This window comes from Poecilia reticulata, chromosome 15 (genome assembly GCF_904066995.2).
Source record: "Poecilia reticulata chromosome 15, P_reticulata-male-v2, whole genome shotgun sequence".
Classification (NCBI taxonomy): domain Eukaryota; kingdom Metazoa; phylum Chordata; class Actinopteri; order Cyprinodontiformes; family Poeciliidae; genus Poecilia; species Poecilia reticulata.
In genome coordinates, this window is record NC_088844.1 from 27,827,361 (window position 1) to 27,846,355 (window position 18,995).

Here is an 18,995-nt window from a genome sequence, read left to right on the forward strand (position 1 = left end):
TAAATTTTATTTGCAATTTTATTTGTATACAAAAACATCTTAACTTGAAGGGCACCTGAAAAAAAGTCTATTACAAACATCAAAACAAAAAGGGAAGCGGCTCTGATCAGGGCTCGTTGCCGTTGACGCTCTTATGTTGCTCCATACGGCTCCGTCGCAGCGTCTCGATGTGTTTGGCCCGGAGCCAGCTGTCTCTGGTCAGCGACGTCTGACCCAAACTCAGCGACAGCAGCCTGCAAAACACAGAACCGGTTTCCATTTGCCGTAAAACTGAAATTACTAAAATAAAACCGCTTTTAAGAAAAACAAAACACGTTTTTAAGCGAGGATGAGGCGGTTTTTCAGCCGTGTCGAAACACTTCTCCGCCTCATACGAGTCACGTGACCAACAGCTGGCTGTTACAACTAGCGAAAACCGCGAAGAAGACTGAGACAGGAAGTTGTAGGAGGATGGCGGGTTGTTATTGTTTTAGTACAATGAGCAACTGGCTCCACCAGAGTTAAATTTGTCTGTCATTCCAACGCGTTGAATGCATACAAGGCGCTTATGTAAAATTGATCTAAAACGCCGCCTGCGTGACGTCACGCTCTGAAGAACGCAGCCAACTCCGTCATGACGGACATCTGCTCTCCTAGCTTGTCAAAGTTGTTAGCTTGTATCTTGAGTTTGTCGCTCCAACGCCTGAATAACATGCTAACGTTTCCTCTGGTAGCTGAATTACGGATACATCTCATGTAAGTGTTTACATCCATCACCGCCATATTTTTTTAATGGGTTATCGCGTGAACTAGCTTATTCGCGTGAGATTTTATTTTAATTTCTTATTTAATGGAAACACCTCAGAAATTGTGTCGCCCCTCTCCCGACATTAGCAGAATATAGACAGAAATGTGGGCACATTTGTAATAGAAACGCGGCTAATGAGGCATTAGAAACCCGACCGGTCCGGGTTCGGACCGGCTCACCTGGCAACAACCAGCAACCTGTGGAGGTCGTCGGCAGATATGCTCTGGGGGTCGTCCTTCCTCATGTCGACGAAGTCATCTTCAACCGCCTGGGGATACACAACAAAAACAACATGGCTGACCGGTTAAAGTCTGGGCCAAACTGAAAGACTTTAGGTCCGTGGTGTCCAAAGTCGAAAATTAAAACAAACTAAAAAGTCAAACTTTTTGATCCATTTTAGAAATTCTCTAGAAGAAACTTGGAAATTCATGAATTATAAAAGTCGAAAATTTAAAAATTTCGACTTGAAAAATCTCAGTTTGAAAGTACTTTTTATTTTAAGTACTTTCAAAATGTCAAGTTTAGAGTACTTGACATTTTAAAGATTGACATCATCAACTTTACATTTTTGTCAAAGTATTTTGACTTAACTTAAAATGTCAGGTCAACATTTTATCTTAAAAGTGTGGAGTTGAAAGACCTTTGTCACTTCGTCTGAGATGCTGTAGTCGAGCAGGCGAGCGACGCTCAGGAAGACTCTGAACTTGTTGAGCTGCGATGAGGCCTGCGGATGGACGTGGATGCTGCTGAGGTATTCCTCCATGTGGGCCGGCGCCACCTGGGGCTGCAGGTGTACGCGGCAGTCGGACTGCCCCGGCGAAGAGCAGGAAATAATTACAACCCGTCAGTAACACAGAGGGAAAACATTTTTAAAAAGACGGTAATAATCAGAGGAGGTGGATGATTCAGGTTTCATCTTTCTACCACCTGCAGCCATGAGGACATTTTACAGCATCACATAATTTTATTACTTTAGACTTGTATTCTTCCCAAAATATGATTTTATTCTCATTTTATTACAACTTTATTTTCCTAATATTACTTTATTCTCAAAACAATTTTATTCTTGTAATATTACAACTTTATTCTCCTGATATGATCATCTTAAAAATGTTATTTCTATTCTCATGTCTATTTTTTTATTTTATTTTTCTCATCCCAACACTCCTGGGATCTTTGCTGTGCTTTATTGTCTCATAAACTCCCCAGTTCTGCCTTCAGCAGCCCATGCTGACCTCTGACCCCTGCTAGTCAGGGGTTGTGTACACGGCGCCTCTAGGCTGACAGCTGCCGCCATGGCAACGCTCTGGAGCTGCGCTCAGGAATAGCACGCGCCACATTCCTCGGTCCAAAGCATCGTCGCCATGACGACAGCAGGAAACCCAACCCGTGCTGAGGGAAGGAGGGGGGGGTGTTCTTAAAGGCGCAGGGGCGGGTTTGGGCCCGTTGTCCTCACCGGCAGCAGCGAGCGTCCCTCCGACGCGATCAGCACGTTAATATTGCAGGGGAATTCCATCTGGTGGAAGTTAAAGTCATAATCCACCTTCTGCCAGGTGATCAGGTTCCCCAGCGCCGTCACGTTCCGCACACCTGCGGCACAAACACACAGTCAGGGGCGTCCACGGTGGCTCGCCGCCGCCCTCTAGTGGCGCCTCACCGGTGGCGTCCAGCTGCCCCGGCTCCATCTGGGTCTCGTCCAGGAACAGGGAGGTGCTGCTGGCCAGCTGCAGCGCGCCGCTCACCAGCCGGTTCGCCACATAGTCCTTCCTGGGAACGAGCCGCATCTGGTTCATGTTCTGGAGGCTCATCGCCAGGTAGAACGACTGGAACATAAACAGAAAATCAACGAAAAACAGGAAAAACATCAAAAGATAACAGGAAAACCGACAAAATATAACAGAAAAATCAATGAAAAATAACAGAAAAACAACGAAAAATAACAGGAAAAACAACAAAAAACAGAAAAATCAACGAAAAACAGGAAAAACGACAAAAAATAACAGAAAAAAAATAATAACAGGAAAAACAATGGAAAATAACAGGAAAAACGACAAAAAATAACAGAAAAATTAATAAAAAAAACAGGAAAAACAATGAAAAATAACAGGAAAAATGAAAAACAGGAAAACCTAAAAAGAAAATAAAGCAGAGGTTCTTCTGATTCAGATGAAAACAGATCAATACGTTTTAATTTATATTCAGTTTGATTTAAAAGGCTTAAAAATAAAAATTCAGCTTTGAGGATCCCTGGTTTACAGAAACAAAACATTTGGAAGGTTTAGTGGAAGGAAAAAATAAAAACATTTGAAAGGCTTAGAGGAAGAATAAATGTAATATTCAGAGGACTGAAAAAAGTTTTTAAGGTTTACTAGAATAAAAATGTTTGGAAGATTTAGTGGTTTGATTATGGCATCTAATTATTTTACAGTCTGAGTTGCTTTGAAATAATTTCAAGTCATTGTGGACAGTTGTTCCAAGAAAAATGTTATAATTACTGAAATAATTTAGTTTATTCAAATGTGTATTTGATGTTATTACAAGTATGTATGTAATATACTTGTAACATTAAATACTAAAATTATGTTAAAGTTTTAAAAAATTTATTTTTTTGAAACCGACAAAAAATAAAGTCGCTCAAGCAAAAGTGAGAGGTTTGTGAAGCAACGAGGCGTTCCTGAATGACACCTTTGAGGGTTAGCATTGTATTAAGGTTAGTTTTTAGAAAACAGCGCTCCGATTTCCTGCGTTCCTGAACTCACCGACGGGACGAGCTGCTGGACGATCTGGTAGAGGCGCTGGGTGTAGGCGGCGGCGGCGGGGCAGCCGCTCAGGTTCAGGGTGAACTTCCCCAGCGGCAGAACGTCTCGCCTGGAGTACCTGTGACAGCACGGAGACGCTAGCTTAGCTTCGGCCGCGGCCGGTTTCGGTTCTGACCCGAACCGGACCTACACGCTGGAGAGGAGGTGCAGCAGCAGGAACTCGGCAGCCAGAGCGTCGCCCAGCAGGACGTGGGTGAAGTACGACAGCAGCTCGGCGCGGACGGCGGCCATCTCCCCGAGGGCCGACGACAAAACTGCAGAGAGAGAGAGGGCAAAGGGCGTTTCCATGGCGACGAAAAGAAAGCCTGGCTTCAAGGCTTTACAGCAAAAAAACAAAACAAAAAAAAAAAAACTAGTTGATCTCCATGGAAACGAGCGAAAATAAAAAAATATCGGGATAAATCTGGGATAGAAACATCAATAAATACAGGACAGGAAGATGATTGGAAAGTTTAGTGGAAGGAAAAAATACAATAAAAGTGTTTGTTTTGAAGGTTTAGTGGAAGAAACAATTTTAGATTTTTTTTAGAGGACATAAGGAAGTTTGGAAGGTTTAGCGGAAGGAAAAAATGTGATTATTTAGAGAATGGAAGGAAGTTTGGAAAGTCCAAAAATTCACTGATTCTCAAAGGACAATTTTTGGCCTAGTCCAAACAACGCTCTGAGCCGTCACCGATTGCTTACAGGCTCTGTTCTCCTGCAGGGCGGCGCCAGGGAGCAGCGGGTTGTTGTGATCCAGCCGCTCAGCGTGGAGCAGGTGGAGGCGCGGGACGAGGGAGGCAGGCGGGCTGTGGACCCGCTGCTCCGCCGCCGACTCCAGGCCGGCCGCCGGGTCCAGAAACGAATCCCTGCAGAACAGAACCGCAGCAGGTCAGAACCGGAGCAGGTCAGGGCCAGTAGAGACAGAAACAAGGGAGGAAATTACTGCCAAAAAACTCAAGAATATTTTAAAATAAATTTGAACAAGTTAAAAATTTGTGACAAAAAAAGCAACAACTCCAAAATGGTGGATTACATGCAAATGTTCTGAGTTTTTTGTCATGGATGTACTCCTCTTGTTGCCTCGTCTCTACAGCGGCTGTCGTAGAACCGGACCGGACGCAGGAAGCAGGAAAACGTGACTCACTTCTCATCGGCCAGAGCGCTGAGCGCGGGGCTGACCGACAGGATGCCGAACACCTGCAGCGTGTCGTTCAGTTTGAAGCGGTCCCAGTCCTCGTACACCTGGGCAGGACACACCCGTCAGAACCTGCAGCTGGAAAAGCCGCGGCCGGCGAACGGCGCCCACCTTCACCAAGCAGGACGGGCCTTTCTCGCCCGGCAGCGGGAAGTTCAGGTCCAGGTGGGAGGCGGACGCCGCCGGGCCGGAAGGAGCCTCCGTCTCCTGACGCTTACAGTCGCCGTTACCGTGCGGGTCGGCGGCGCTCGGGGAAGCTGCGGCAGAAACAGAGGAAATACGATACAGACACAGGCGAGGCTGCTGCCCCCTCTGGTGGAGGCGTGTAAAAACACTTCAAAACTAAACTTTCAGCATTTTAGAGCAGATTTATTCTCTAGAGATTAAAAAAACAAAAAATATGGGAGACTGTAAGGGCCACTGGAAAAAAAAAAAAAGAATTCAGACTTTAATTTTCTGAGAAAAAAAGTCAGATTTCTGAGTTTGATGAAGTAATTTTTACGACGGCATGTTTACAACAGAAAAAAGGAGCACATTTTTGCCAAAAAACTTTACTAATCTGAGAATTTTTAGTTTAAAAAAAAGGAATTTTTTTCTTTTAAAAAATTCTTTTATTGAAATTATAAACATCTCAAAATTTCTCAGATTAATTTCAAACATTTTCTAGCAAATCTTAAACTTGAAGATTAGAAATTTCCTTTTTTTCTGGAAAATTCTGAGATTTATGTCAAACTTCCTGAGGTTAATTTCTAAATTTCTTTCTAGAAAAATTCAGTTTTCAGAATGTATTTTAGCTACAATGGCCTTAATACGCCGTCAGACGTCCCTGCTGCCATTTCATATATAAGTTTAGTAAGTATGTATGTTTAATTTATATTTTTATTCAATATATATGTTTATAGTTTCATTAAAATATATAAAGAAACTTAGAAAAGGAGCCAATAGTTCATTTAAAATGAATGAATATCATCGCTAGGAGTGTCGACAATTATTCCTTAACGTGGAATTTTGTCGTTAAAGAATAAATTAAATGTTGGATTTGTCCAAATTTTGCATTTTACGTTTATATTCTTGCAGTAAATTTTGAATTTATCTTAATGACTTTCTTGTGAATCATTAACCGTGGATCTGACGGCACCTGCATGCGTTTCCTTCTGCTTCTGTGGCTGAACCTCCATTTCCTCGTCGTCCTCATAGCTGCGCTTCTGTCTGCTGGGAACGTACGACGTGGAGGGAACCACCCTGCCCTGGCTGCTCCTCGTCTCCGCGTAGCCGTGCAGCAGCGTTAAGGAACAACTCCAGAGGCACGGGATTTAAAACGCTGAAACTAAGAGAAAGATTTGTACGCTTTTTCCACGGTAAAATTCAAAACACTCTGGAGAAATTAAAAATGGCAGCTTAAAGATTGTTAGTCAATTGATAAGATCAATCTACTCTAGATTAACTCATTAATTAATAACTTAAATCTTTATTTTAGATTGCAGTTTATTACAAAACTACGCAGCTTGAATATCAAGCACTTTCCAGACCTTGAAAACACCAAACTGATGTTAAAGTAAGCTGCACAGAAAAAGGTTAACTTGTCCCGTTTGTCGTCAGGATATGTCCTTGGCCCACTGGTTCTCTCCAGGGATGGGAACGCAGTAGAACGTCTGTCTCTCTGCAGTCACTGTGCTCCTGGAGTTTACGTCCACCTGCAGAGAAAAGCAGCTGCAACGAGGCGTTCAGGAACCGACTCGGAGCCTGAAGAGACGAGGCCTTACCCCAGACTCTGTCACGTCTTTGTATTTGCCGCAGCGCAGCGTCTGGGGAGCGTCAGGCGGTAAAATGAGAGGAGAGCAGCCAAAACGTGATAAAATGCAAACGAAGCTGCAGGCTATGTAAATGTGTGCAGGGGAGGGAACAAGGAAGCGCTCACTCTGGCCTTGGTGGCCGGGTCGACGGTCTCGTAGACTCCCATGAAGAACTCCGGGTCGAACATGTCCTGGACCAGGCAGCGGAACCTCACCAGGCTGTCGGGCTTCAGGTAGTGCAGAGGGACGTCGTTCAGAGACGGGACCTGAATCCAGAGACAGGTGAGAAAACGGCCGGAGACTCGTACGCTTCCACGCTGGTCCAAACTCAGAAATTCATCATGATGGCTTGTGGTACAACAGACAAGCTGTAAGTTATTGACTGAGGGCAGAAAGACGATTCCTTTACCTGCTGCGGTAGAAAAATCCTGTTGATAAAATGAAACCTGGAGACGCAGGTATTAATTTAGCGCAGCAGCAAAGGGAGAAAAAACTCAGAAACCCTTGAAGAACAACTCCAAACCGCTCGTTTTCTTACTTTTTTCTCGCTCTCTGTGTCGGCTGCGCTACACACAGACACGTTGCCATAGCAACTGACTGGCAACAGCTCCACTGTATGCATCAGGAAAAAAAATAAATCAAACATTTCCCACACGGTGAACAGAACATTCAGTCTGTTACAGTTTTATGTTTTCAGGCTTGATGTTTATTTTGCGATTGTTAATAAGTGACGCCTGAACACAGCGGTGGCTAATTAGCCAATTAAACACGAGCGTCAACTGATGATCTGCCAGAGAGTTTGGCAGATCATTTACTTTTGTTTAACTTCCCTTTGGATTCAATAAAGTAGTTTTGAATATTTGAAATAAACCGAAACACAATGAATTCAGCAGCGCGTCTACATGTTAAGGTTGTCAAAGTCAAGCTAGCATAACTGACTTGCCTGCCTCCATCGCCATCTTTCTTTTTATTCAAACTATTCACTGTAAAATGCGACGCCCTCGGACTGTTTTGTAGTTGTAGTGTTGACAATTAGTACATACATCAGGCGTCCATAAACATTTGGAGCGACAACTTGACAGCTAAAACCAATAGTAGTGACCGACAGGCGAGTGGCTCTGTTGGTGCGTGACGTCACGTTGCAACGTGTCTGTTGTGACAACGATATTTACTTATTTGTTTAGGTAACGTTATGGCTGCAGCTGCATGGCACAGCATTCACAGCAACACAAATGTTGCTCTTGAAAAACAGTTGGAACAGGCTTCACTTTCTTAAAGTGCGTTTTACTTCAGTAAACTAGACAAATGCTGCAAAAATACCAAATCTTCCCAAGTTTTTTTTGTCAAGTTTCTCACATTAATATCTCAGTTCACTTGAAATAAGACAAAACTAACTTACCAGTAGCTTTTCAGCAAGATACAGCAGCTTGACTTAAGTCAGTTATTCCTAAGTAGTGAAGAAGCAGCTTCCCTGGCAAATTATTTTACAATCAACTGGCCCTGAGCCGTTACCTAGCAACGCCAGCCAAGCCATACATCAGGCTTGTATGGCTTGGTTACCTAGCAACCAAGCTCTAGTTCCACTGGCAGATTATTTCACAACAAAACATTTTCCCCATTTTATATCTGAAATAATCTACCAGTTTAACTAGCACGTTTTCATAAATATTAATTATCTACTTCTATTTCCTGCTGAAAAGTTACATGTAAGTTAATTTTGTCTCATTTCAAATGCACTAAAATATTCGCACAAGAATCTCGACAAATGTGTGCAAAGTTAAACGCAGTAACTGCATTTAATTATGTTTTCAAATTTAGTGATATTTGTTGATGCTCTTGTGGCACAAATAGTGGAGAAAATAGTAAAAAAAATTACATTTCCGATAATACTGTCCCCCTTTAGTTTTTTTTTCAATTTGACATCATTAATTGAAATTGATTGAGACAACAATAAATCAACATTTCTAGTGGTGATATTTTATTTTGTAATGCTTAAAGAAGCAGGATTACCAGAGTCTGGGCTTCTTTCTCCTTCAGCTGCTCTTTGAAAAGCTCCACCGCCTTCGCCTCCCATCCTGAACTCTGGCTGCTCTGGGAAGCAGCTGCGAAACCAAAACACACAAATTTATCTAAAAACAACATCCAGCTGGTGTTTCTGCAATAAATGAGCCTCTCGGTAAATTACAATATCATCAAAAGGTTAATATGTAAACCTTAGGATGTTAGATTATTACATTAGATTAAGGCTGCAGCTAATGGTTATTTTAGAAAACAATCTATTGATTATTCTGAATATCGATTAATCTGATAAATATTGGCACATTCTGCAAATGTTTCATTTAAACACTTAAAAGTAAAATGTCTTAAAGTTGCATATAAATAATTCAGTTCCGTTTTTAAAATACGAAAATAAACATTTTATTGCCTAAAATACAAAACCACGGCATTCATTTAGTAAATCTGAAGCTAAAAGTGTCACTTGAGAAGTTTGGGTCAAAAACATTTTCACAGACAAAGGTTTTTATCTTAAATCCAAATGTATGTTTTTTGTGCAGTTTTGGCCTAAGAACTCCTCTGAATAGGTTTTTTTAGTGCGTTTACTCGGCTAACAATCAATTACTAAATTAGTTTCCAATTATTTCAATAATCTATTAATCACGATTAGTTGTTTCAGTCCCACATCAGTTCAAGAAAAACTGATTTAAAACATAAATGTTGTGAAGATCGCTAACAGTAACAGACAGAAGGTCACTGCTAAAGAAGCCCGTGATGAATCCAAGGATTTTAAATGGAAAGTTTAGTGAAAGGAAAAAGTAGACAACAGGGACGACTGCAGCTAAACATATATTGTATAAATATTACTGTATGCATCTGATCATCCCAGCAGAATTTGTAATAGTCTACATATTTACAGAAAAGATGCATATTATATTTTTTGTACATGTTTGGTTTAATTACTGCTCTGATGTTGTTCTTTCAGCAAATTTCTTATATTTGAGACTCAAGTTAATGATTGATTCCTAAATTAGCAGATTTGAATAATCGATTATAGTCGTTTCAGATCTATACATGTTGTTCAGTAAATTTACAATTAATGCCTACCTTCCAGTAGGCATTAATTTCTCCATTAAATGTCCTTTTAAAGTTGTTGTATGCGATATTCTAATTCGCAAAGTAGTGTGTTGCGAGTTTATATTTAAAAAAAATACATTAATAAAAGTAAATGCTTGAAATAGTTCATATTTGAGAACCAACTAAACTTCTGGGTGGTATTCCAACTTGATTTGAAGGATTTGTGTCAACAACGAAGCGAGCATTTAAACGGGTTCGGCGGCATTTCCTGTAGTCCAGAAGGAGGAGTGGTTCTGGCAGAAGCTCGCAGTGAGTCGGTGTTTAAATGATAGAGACTTAATGGAGAGATAAATGCGCAGCAACATGTGACGTGCTCTGTCGGCATGGTGTGGACCGGGCTAGCCGCGGCTAGCTAGCAGCTTCCACGCGCTTCACAGAGAGAGAAGTTCCGCCCGGAGAGTCTTACCGAACATCCCCTCCACCACACCCAGCGGGTCGTTAATCCAGTCATGAGTGGAAGGCATGGCTCTTCTGTCACGGGAGGCAGGAGTGATTAAAATACACGCGAGGAAAACCTGTGTGAATCCTCTACTTTGTTGACTTTCCCCGTCACACAGGATTCTGGCAGAAACGAGGGCGGGAAATTTGCGTCACTTTCTAGTTGGTTTGATTTGAGTACCCGGAGGGACCGTAGGGCGGGGCTTGTCACAGCTGCCACGTCCCGTGTTAATTACCGTGCGTAACATGCGGAGAAATGATCCGTCAGCTCGTACGCCATATTGACAGTGGCAAACCTTTTGGAACAAAGAACATTACAAAGAAATATCTTCAACACAAAACAATAAGAAATATCAGCAGATTATATTAAACAAATACAATAAAAAAGAGGAATAACATATATATAAAAATATCAAATAATAACCATAAACATTGTCATTATTTATGTTTCTCAACAGTCTTGCAATCTACAATCGATCTGCTACATATCTTTTCAGAACAACTTTTAATGTATGACAGTTTTTCTGTTTTATTACTTTTTAAAATATTTTAAATTTCTAACATGCTATGCGTTTGAATGTTCTCCTTTTATAATTTTGTTTGGTGTTATTAGTGCCTGTAATTTTACACGATTTCTGTAAAGTAACTGAGTGTTTAGAAAAGCGCTACACAAATAAAATTGATTATTTTTGTTATTTGTATTAAATGTAAAACAAAATAAAAAAAAGTTAAATAAATTTAGACATACATGGGTATATTAAAATAATGTGCATCTTTTATTTATTCTATGCAAACAATAAACATTTTTAGCAAACATAGAATAGTGCAGAAGTATATTATTCAAATATAACAAAGTGTCTGTTACAATAACTAAAAGACAAATAAAAGTAAGCCTTATAGAAAAATATGTAAATTTCACTTGAAGAAAAGGTTGAATTGTCAAAGATGGGTAATATTGGCAATTTTAATAATACAAAAGTGTATCCAACGTTTTCTGTAAAGAGAGACTCTGCAATGTCTTTATATGTTTTTAGTAGAAAAAATTATAATTGTAAATGTATGTTTAAGATACAAAATTACATAAAAATGTAGATATTTTGTACTTATAAATGTTTATGCTATTGTAAATGTTTGTTTTTGTACAGAAAAAAACTTTTAACTGATTAACATGGTGTTTTATTTTGTTGTTGTTTTGTTTTATTTTTGTATTTTGTTTTTTTCTGTGAAGCCCTTTGTGAATTTTATCTGTGAAAGTAAAGAAATACTTGCTTACTTACTCACTTAAAATTGTAGTTGCCTTCCTGACCTGTAGGTGTCAGTAGTGAGAGGAAGTGTTTGTTTTTGATCTTCAACTGACGAGCGATACCGGCAACATTACAGCAGATCTATAAATCATCTGCTTAGTTAGATGCTATATTGATCTGTTCAGATGGCGCCTTAAGGATCGGTGAAAAACAAAAAAGCTCCCTTTGGACAGCTGACCCCGTTCCGCCGGCGGCCTCCTCCGGTTCTTGCTACGTGTAATTCTGGGGGAAAAATGGCAGATAGAAAAAATAACAATGTTCCCAACAGCAGTGCCAATTTATTGTTCAGCGGCGCCCCGGAGTTTAACTTCAACCTGCCGTTCATGCCGGTGAGCCAGGCCACCGGGCCGGCGGTGCTGTCAGGAGGTGAGAGTTGGCGAGACTGTTTGAAGACATGTTTAAACTGTGGACAGGTCGTTAGCATGCTAAGCTAGCCAGGCTAGCATCCTGCTATCAGCTGTTATTGAATGAAAGACGCAGAAGCACCACAATAAATAATCGACAGGTTTGCTAGAGCATCCAACTCAGACGTGAACATCTGCTGTAGCATTCTTGCTATTGGTGTTTATTACAATAAATGACAAATAAATAACTAGGTTAAAGTGCATAAACCTCACATTAATGTTTCTACAAACTCTTCTGGAGACGAAATATAGCAAATTTTGATAACGGAATAAAGGTTTTGCCTTTGTTTTGAATTTCCCCCCTCCTTTTAAATCAGTGAATAACTGTGATTGATCACATTTAGTTTTGGTTTGAATGGTTTTGGTTCACCAGGTGGGATTCGTGTCCAATGTGTAGAATAAATCAGTTTAATTCAGTCAAATAATAGATTATTTATCCAAAAGGGAAATTATGATGTCTCCTATCATTTCAGTGTGTTAAAAGAATTGTTTTGGATGGGGATGCTGTAGGGAGGAATAATCTCCAGTAGCAGTTAGGATTGCAACAAATGTGAACAGGCCTCTGACTGAAGAGTGTTGCTCTATGACAGTCTCATGACGTACTAATGATTATTTTAGTAATTTATTATTTTATCAATTATTCTGACAATTAGTCTGTTAATTGCCACCTTCTACATATTTTCATTTGACTGAATAAGCCTTTTTTTATACATTAGAAATACATTAAAAGATGCAAATAAACAAATCAAATAAAAAAAAGTAACTAGGCTTAAATGCAGATTTAGTTCAGTAAATCTGAATTTGGTGAAGATAAAACTGTCGCTTGAGGATCTTTGACTAAAACATTTACAAAGTAAATTTTTTATCTTAAATGCGAGATGTACATAATTTTGCTCAGTGTTGGCTTATTTACTGCTCTGAATATGTTGCTTTTTATGAGTCTATACACTCCAGCTAATGATTAATCAATTTCTAAATTAGTTGATATTAATCAATGCGATTAATCGTTTCAGCTCTGATGCTCAGTATCCACCAAAGAGCAAAGATGATGTTCCACTGTAAAATGTCCTGGATGACATCATCAGTTGTTAGCAGTACTGCTAATCCACTTAATTTTATTTTGCTGTACCTGTTTGTATCTCTGTATGGTTGGAAAACTGGGCAGAGAGATGTTGGAGTAGGGGATATGTTGAGATACTGTAAGGGGGAAGCAGGAAGTCCATTAAAAGATGTAAAGAAGAAAGAGATGACCTCTATCTGCCGTTAAATTTATTATTTTGCCTCCTTTAGAAGAAGATTCCACTGATGTTGGAGAAGAAGACAGCTTCCTTGGTCAGACCTCTGGCGTTGCACCAGCATCCTCCTCCACCTTCAGCTACTTCTCCAGTCCGGCCACGACCTCCGACCCGTTTGCATCCATCGGCCAGTCGCCATGCCCCCCATCCGCCATGTCCGCAGCAGCCGGACCCGTTTCTGTTCCCCACAGCATCAGCATGGCTCCAACTCCGCCGCCACCGTCTGCAGGCTCACAGATCAACTCGCCGCCTCAGGTGTTCGGCGGCGCCGTTTACCAAAGCCCAGTGGGGCGCCACACTCCTCCCCCGAGCGCCATGACGCCGACGCCGCCCCTGATGCAGCCGCAGGCTCACAACCCGTACCGCCACACGCCCAGCAGCAGCCGAGCCAGCCCCTACATTCCAGCGCCGGAGATCCTGCCGCCAACACACACGCCGCCGCAGATCCCCTACTCTATCAGCGCGCCGCCGCAGATGTTTCCCCCCCCAGGGCCGACGTTTACAACAGTAGGTGCCACAAAATTTCTATTAGATGTTCCAATAGAAATTTTTAGCAAAATTTTTATTTTTTTTATTTGAAAAAAATTACAAATAAGGCCTTTTTTTAAAAAATCAGATAAAAAATCTGCACATTCTGCTGATTTGTAATTTAAACTGTTTTTATATAATATCAGAACAAAGTTGCCTTAAAAGATATTTTTTGTTTTTACAGCATTTGAACCAAATGAAGCTAAAGCTGCCACTTGAGGAGTTTTGGCTAAAACATATTTACAGAGTATTTTTTAATTTTATTTTAAATTCAAAATGTTCATATTTTTTTGCAGCTCTGGCTTCATTATTTTTATGACAGTATTTTTCTTTGAGCAAGTAACATTTTTGAGTCTGTAAACTCCAGTTAACGATAAATTGATTACTACATTAGTTGATGATTATTTCAATAATCGATTAATCACAATTAATCCGATTAATCGTTTCAGACCTGCACCTCATAAAAACACTCTGAAGTTAAATCAGATGAAACTTTTCTTGTTTTAGGTTAGTTGGAATCACCAAAGTTATTTATATTTGTTAAATGACAAAAAATTTAGCAAGAACGTTATTTAGAGATAATTTTTTTAAGTCATTGTAACTGTAAACATAAAATGTTGTTATATTTTTAGCTTAACTTGTTCCTGCTGTAAAATGTAGAAAACTGTCACAAAGCATAAATAATAACAGTAATAATTGATATAATTGAAACTGTCTTTGATTTTACTGAAAAAGTTTGAAAACTTGCCTTGAAAATCCTTGAAAAGTGCTTGAATTTTTGTACGAACCCTGATCTGAATAAATCTCTTTTGTTCTTCAGCCTCCTCCCTCACATGTTCAGGCGGCTCCACCTCCTCCGCCCACTGCCACCACCGGCGCCGTCGTTCCTGCAGGTCCGATGATGCCGTACAACTACAACGTCTACGAACCGGTCCAGCCGCACTGGTTCTACTGCAAACAAGTCGAGTCGAAGAGCGTCTGGTTTCCTTTGAGCATCATCGACTCGCTGCAGCTCGAGGAGACGTTCAACTCAGGTACGGAAACGCAAAAACAGTCGGTGAATATTTCACACACAGAGTCTGAAGGCCTTTGGTTCCTCCAGTCCAACCGGACCCAGAGAACGTGATCGTCCGGACGGACGGCGGGCGCTACGACGTGCAGCTTTACGACCGCATGCGCAGCGCCGTGTACTGGGAGGAGGAGCCCACAGAGGTCCGGCGCTGCTCCTGGTTCTACAAAGGCGACAAGGACAGCCGCTTCGTCCCGTACTCTGAGGAGTTCAGCGAGAAACTGGAGGTTCGTAAAGAGGCGCCACCACCTGGTGGATCACCAGAATGCATCCGGAAATCATTCAGAAATCGTAAAGAGGCGCCACCACCTGGTGGATCACCAGAATGCATCCGGAAATCATTCAGAAATCGTAAAGAGGCGCCACCACCTGGTGGGTCACCAGAATGCATCCGAAAATGATTCAGAAATCGTAAAGAGGCGCCACCACCTGGTGGGTCACCAGAATGCATCCGAAAATTATTCAGAAAGCAACAACTGGCTCCAATTTGTTGATGGTTCTCAATTCAACTCAAAAATATGTCATTGACCCCAAAGGGAAATGAAATAATAATTTCAGTAATTCACATAGTTTTAAATATTAAGTAGCTATTAGTGAAATCTGAATCCGTGTAGGGGTTGTTTTCTGGTTTTTCTGCTTACTAAACAAATTATCAGTTTTTTCATTTAGTTTTTTGGTAGGAAAACAATAATTACAAAAAAAAAAAGAATTACGTTTTTTTTTCTTTTAAAGCCGCAGTAGCTAACTTTTCTAAAAAAAAAAATTTCACGTTTGTTGGTAAAAAACAGATAATATGTGAAAATACTTTTTTTGCATTGTGGCTTGCATGATCAACAACAGGATGTTACTTCTGCCGGAAACCATGAAGAAGAAATCGCAGGAAGTAGTTGAAGGATCTGCATGTTTTTCAATGAACAAAGTAGAAAATGTGAACGAATCTGTCCATGTATCATTTTAATTGCATTTCTTACTTAATGGTAAAACTGCAATTGCAAAAGTTTTTTTTTTTTTTTACATTTGCAAAAGTTTGTAAAAAAAAAAACAGTTTTGTTTACATTTGTAGCCTGTATCACCAATAACCGATGCAGAATTCTCTTCAATATCAGGATCAATGCAGATATTGATGTCGGATTGCTGCATTTCTAACCACAAACATAAGTAATCAATCCTCAGACTGTGACGTCATGAGTAAATGTTTCACCTTCAGGCGGAATATAAAAAGGCCGTATCAACAAACCAGTGGCATCGCAGGCTGGAGTTCCCATCCGGAGAAACGATCGTCATGCACAACCCAAAGGTGAGTCCAAACCGTCCTCAGGAACAGATTACCAGACAAACCCGGTTTGGACGTCCTGTTTGCTCCCGCAGGTCATAGTTCAGTTCCAGCCTTCGTCCAACCCAGACGAGTGGGGCACCACTCAGGACGGGCAGACCAGGCCGAGGGTGGTGAAGAGAGGCGTTGATGACGACCACGACGAGGTGCCTGATGGTACGCCGCCTCGCTGCGAATCACAGCGGTGGAACCAACACCAGTTCAGCTGAAAATGATTTGTTCTGCTTCAGGCGAGCTTCCCACGGTGGATCATCTGGTGTTCATGGTCCACGGCATCGGCCCGGTTTGCGACCTGAGGTTCAGGAGCATGATCGAGTGCGGTGAGCGGCGTCTCCCCCAGTGATCCTGTCTGTGGAGACTTTAATTTAAACGCGGCGTCGTCTGCTTCCAGTGGACGACTTCCGGAGCGTTTCGCTGAAGCTGCTGCACAGCCACTTCAAGAAGTCGCTGGACGAACACGCCATCAGCCGGGTGGAGTTCCTTCCTGTGCAGTGGCACACGGCTCTCCACGGAGACGCCACCGGCGTGGACAGGTGGCTGCGACACGCATCCGACCCAAACCATTAACCCGATCGCCGAAACAGTCATTGATTAATCGTTAACTTTAGAATCAAAATGGATCATTTAAAGAAAAAACAACATATTCAGAGCAGAAATTAAACCACAACTGTACAAAAAATAAAGACATTTTGTATTTAAGATAAAAACTTATTTGTCTGTAAATATGTTTCAGCCGAAACTCCTCAAGTGGCAGATTTAGCTTCACTGGGTTCAGATTTACTACATGAATGCCGTTATTTAAAAAAATAATAATTTGTTATTTGCATCTTTTAATGTATTTCTAATGTACAAAAAAGCTTAAGTGTAGGACTGACTTTGATTAGTCACAATCAGTTATTGAAATAATCGTCAACAAAAAGCTGCAATAGATAAATCGTCAACACTTCTACTGAGATTTTCTTGGTTATTTTTTAATTTTCTGGGTTCATGCATATAAACGATTGCAGCTCAGTGAGTTAATCTTTTAGACGTTTCATCATGTTGTTGGATTTAAAATGTCTGGATGTGAGAAACATTTCATTTTCACTACTGAAGTGAAACAGAAATATGTGATTAATCACAGTTTAAATGTGATAGAGTGAGTTTAATTACTTTTTAGTAAAAGGTAAAGTAGGTGTTTTGTCTCAGTAAATGAATTTATTCTGACTTTTTTCAGGAGGATTAAAAAGATCACCCTGCCCAGCACCGGACGGTTGCGCCACTTCACCAACGAGACGCTGCTGGATGTGCTTTTCTACAACAGTCCGACTTACTGCCAGACCATCATGGACACCGTGGCTCAGGAGATCAACCGTCTCTACGCCTTGTTCATGAAGAGGAACCCCGACTACAGAGGGGGAATATCGGTGGCCGGACACAGCCTGGGTAAAACCAAACCCTGGCTTTTATTTTTAAACGGCAGATTCACGTTTCCGGTTTTAACGGTTGCTGTCGTCTCTGCAGGATCCCTGATTCTCTTCGATCTGCTTTCCAACCAGAAGACCGTCTCTGCTGCGCCGCTGCTGCCGGCCGCGCCCGCCGCTAACGGAGAGGTAGAGCGCAAACGCACCAGGAAACGCTGAAATGTGTGGAACTGTGTGGAAACGCTGCGTCTCGTTTCAGGCGTCGGCTCCCGCTGCGGAGGAGCCGAGCAGAGAGGAAGAGGAGGATGAGGAAGAGTTTGAGGATCTGGCTGCTGTGCTGAAACATCTGGGCCTCTCTGAGTACAAGAGCACCTTGGACCAGGAGAAGATGGACATCGAGTCTTTAGTAAGAATATAAAAATCTCCTTCGCTTTATGTGGATTTGCTGAAAGTTGAAGAAGAAAAAAAAGCTTGAATGTGTTTTTCCAGCTCATGTGTACGATGGAGGACCTGAAGGACATGGGGATCCCGCTGGGCCCGCGCAAGAAAATCACCAAGTTTGTGAAAGAACGAGTCAGCAGACAGGTGGGCTTCTTCAGGTGTTCAGCAGAAAAACAAAACAAAATGTTTCTGACACTCTTCACCAGACTGGTCTGAGAAAGTTACAAAAATATCTCTAAAAAATGTTATCAACTTTTCCAGCATTTAGCAAATAGAAACTATTTTGGTGATTCTAACTAACTTAAAACACAGCAAGGCCATTGTAGATATAAGAAAAGGAGTACATGTCTGCCAAGAAAAAATTATTTTTTCCTGAGATTTCAGAAATTTTCTAGAAAAAACTAGAACATTTGCGAGTTTGAAAAGTTGAAAATTTGCTAGGAAAAAACGTGGAAATTCCTGAATTTCAAATTGAAAATTTTCGACTTGAAGCTGATAGCTTGTGACCTTTGACCCTGCTGGCTGTGTGGTGGCTGTGGTCTCTAGGCGGGACGCCAGCAGAGGAAAGCAGAAGCGAAGGAGGAGAGTCCGGTTGCGGTTCCCCAGCCTGCCGGTAGCACCACCACCAGGCCACCAGTGGGCAGCACCGTGTCTTCAGTCCACGTGAACTACAACTACTTTGAAGTTGGAACTGGACAGGTGGGGAGATTGTTATGAACCGCAGGGGAGCGGCGCTGACGTTCTGACTGGTTTTAACTGGTTCTGACTGGTTCTGCGTTGCGCTGACTGGTTCTGTCTGGCTCTGACTGGTTCTGACTGGCTCTGACTGGTTCTGACTGGTTCTGTCTGGCTCTGCGTTGCGCTGACTGGTTCTGTCTGGCTCTGACTGGTTCTGACTGGCTCTGACTGGTTCTGCCTGGCTCTGACTGGTTCTGACTGGTTCTGTCTGGCTCTGCGTTGCGCTGACTGGTTCTGTCTGGCTCTGACTGGTTCTGCCTGGCTCTGACTGGTTCTGCCTGGCTCTGACTGGTTCTGACTGGTTCTGTCTGGCTCTGCGTTGCGCTGACTGGTT

At 41.6% G+C, this 18,995-nt stretch overlaps 2 protein-coding genes across 5 annotated transcripts in view; one reads left to right on the forward strand and one right to left on the reverse strand.

Annotated features, from left to right (window-relative positions):
- mcmbp (minichromosome maintenance complex binding protein) lies at positions 1-10,303 on the reverse strand. Of its 2 annotated transcripts, XM_008430024.3 has the most exons (16): positions 10,115-10,303; positions 8,587-8,678; positions 6,702-6,842; positions 6,547-6,588; positions 6,388-6,477; positions 5,922-6,057; positions 4,895-5,040; positions 4,733-4,830; positions 4,291-4,454; positions 3,737-3,860; positions 3,547-3,664; positions 2,445-2,610; positions 2,244-2,377; positions 1,428-1,595; positions 967-1,055; positions 1-233 (listed from the first exon to the last, which is right to left on the reverse strand). In XM_008430024.3, exons 1-16 carry the CDS (start codon positions 10,170-10,172, stop codon positions 107-109), a joined length of 1,893 nt encoding a protein of 630 aa, XP_008428246.1. In that variant the 5' UTR covers positions 10,173-10,303; the 3' UTR covers positions 1-106. The 2 variants fall into 2 exon arrangements, with proteins under 2 accessions (XP_008428246.1, XP_081472192.1); XM_081616066.1 differs by lacking the exons at positions 8,587-8,678; positions 10,115-10,303 and adding an exon at positions 7,976-8,084.
- sec23ip (SEC23 interacting protein) overlaps positions 6,759-18,995 on the forward strand; it is a 16,650-nt gene continuing 4,413 nt past the window's right edge. The window contains exons 1-13 of one of the 3 annotated variants that reach the window (XM_081616065.1): positions 6,759-6,858; positions 13,145-13,656; positions 14,498-14,711; positions 14,780-14,973; positions 15,954-16,043; positions 16,115-16,235; positions 16,310-16,399; positions 16,471-16,612; positions 17,296-17,504; positions 17,583-17,671; positions 17,742-17,888; positions 17,972-18,067; positions 18,470-18,622. In XM_081616065.1, the coding sequence (XP_081472191.1) occupies positions 13,303-13,656; positions 14,498-14,711; positions 14,780-14,973; positions 15,954-16,043; positions 16,115-16,235; positions 16,310-16,399; positions 16,471-16,612; positions 17,296-17,504; positions 17,583-17,671; positions 17,742-17,888; positions 17,972-18,067; positions 18,470-18,622 (1,899 nt within the window). In that variant the 5' untranslated portion in view covers positions 6,759-6,858; positions 13,145-13,302. Of the gene's footprint in view, positions 6,859-11,588; positions 11,817-13,144; positions 13,657-14,497; positions 14,712-14,779; positions 14,974-15,953; positions 16,044-16,114; positions 16,236-16,309; positions 16,400-16,470; positions 16,613-17,295; positions 17,505-17,582; positions 17,672-17,741; positions 17,889-17,971; positions 18,068-18,469; positions 18,623-18,995 lie in introns of those variants that run through there. The other 2 variants (XM_017309101.2, XM_008430028.3) reach the window with 2 other exon arrangements.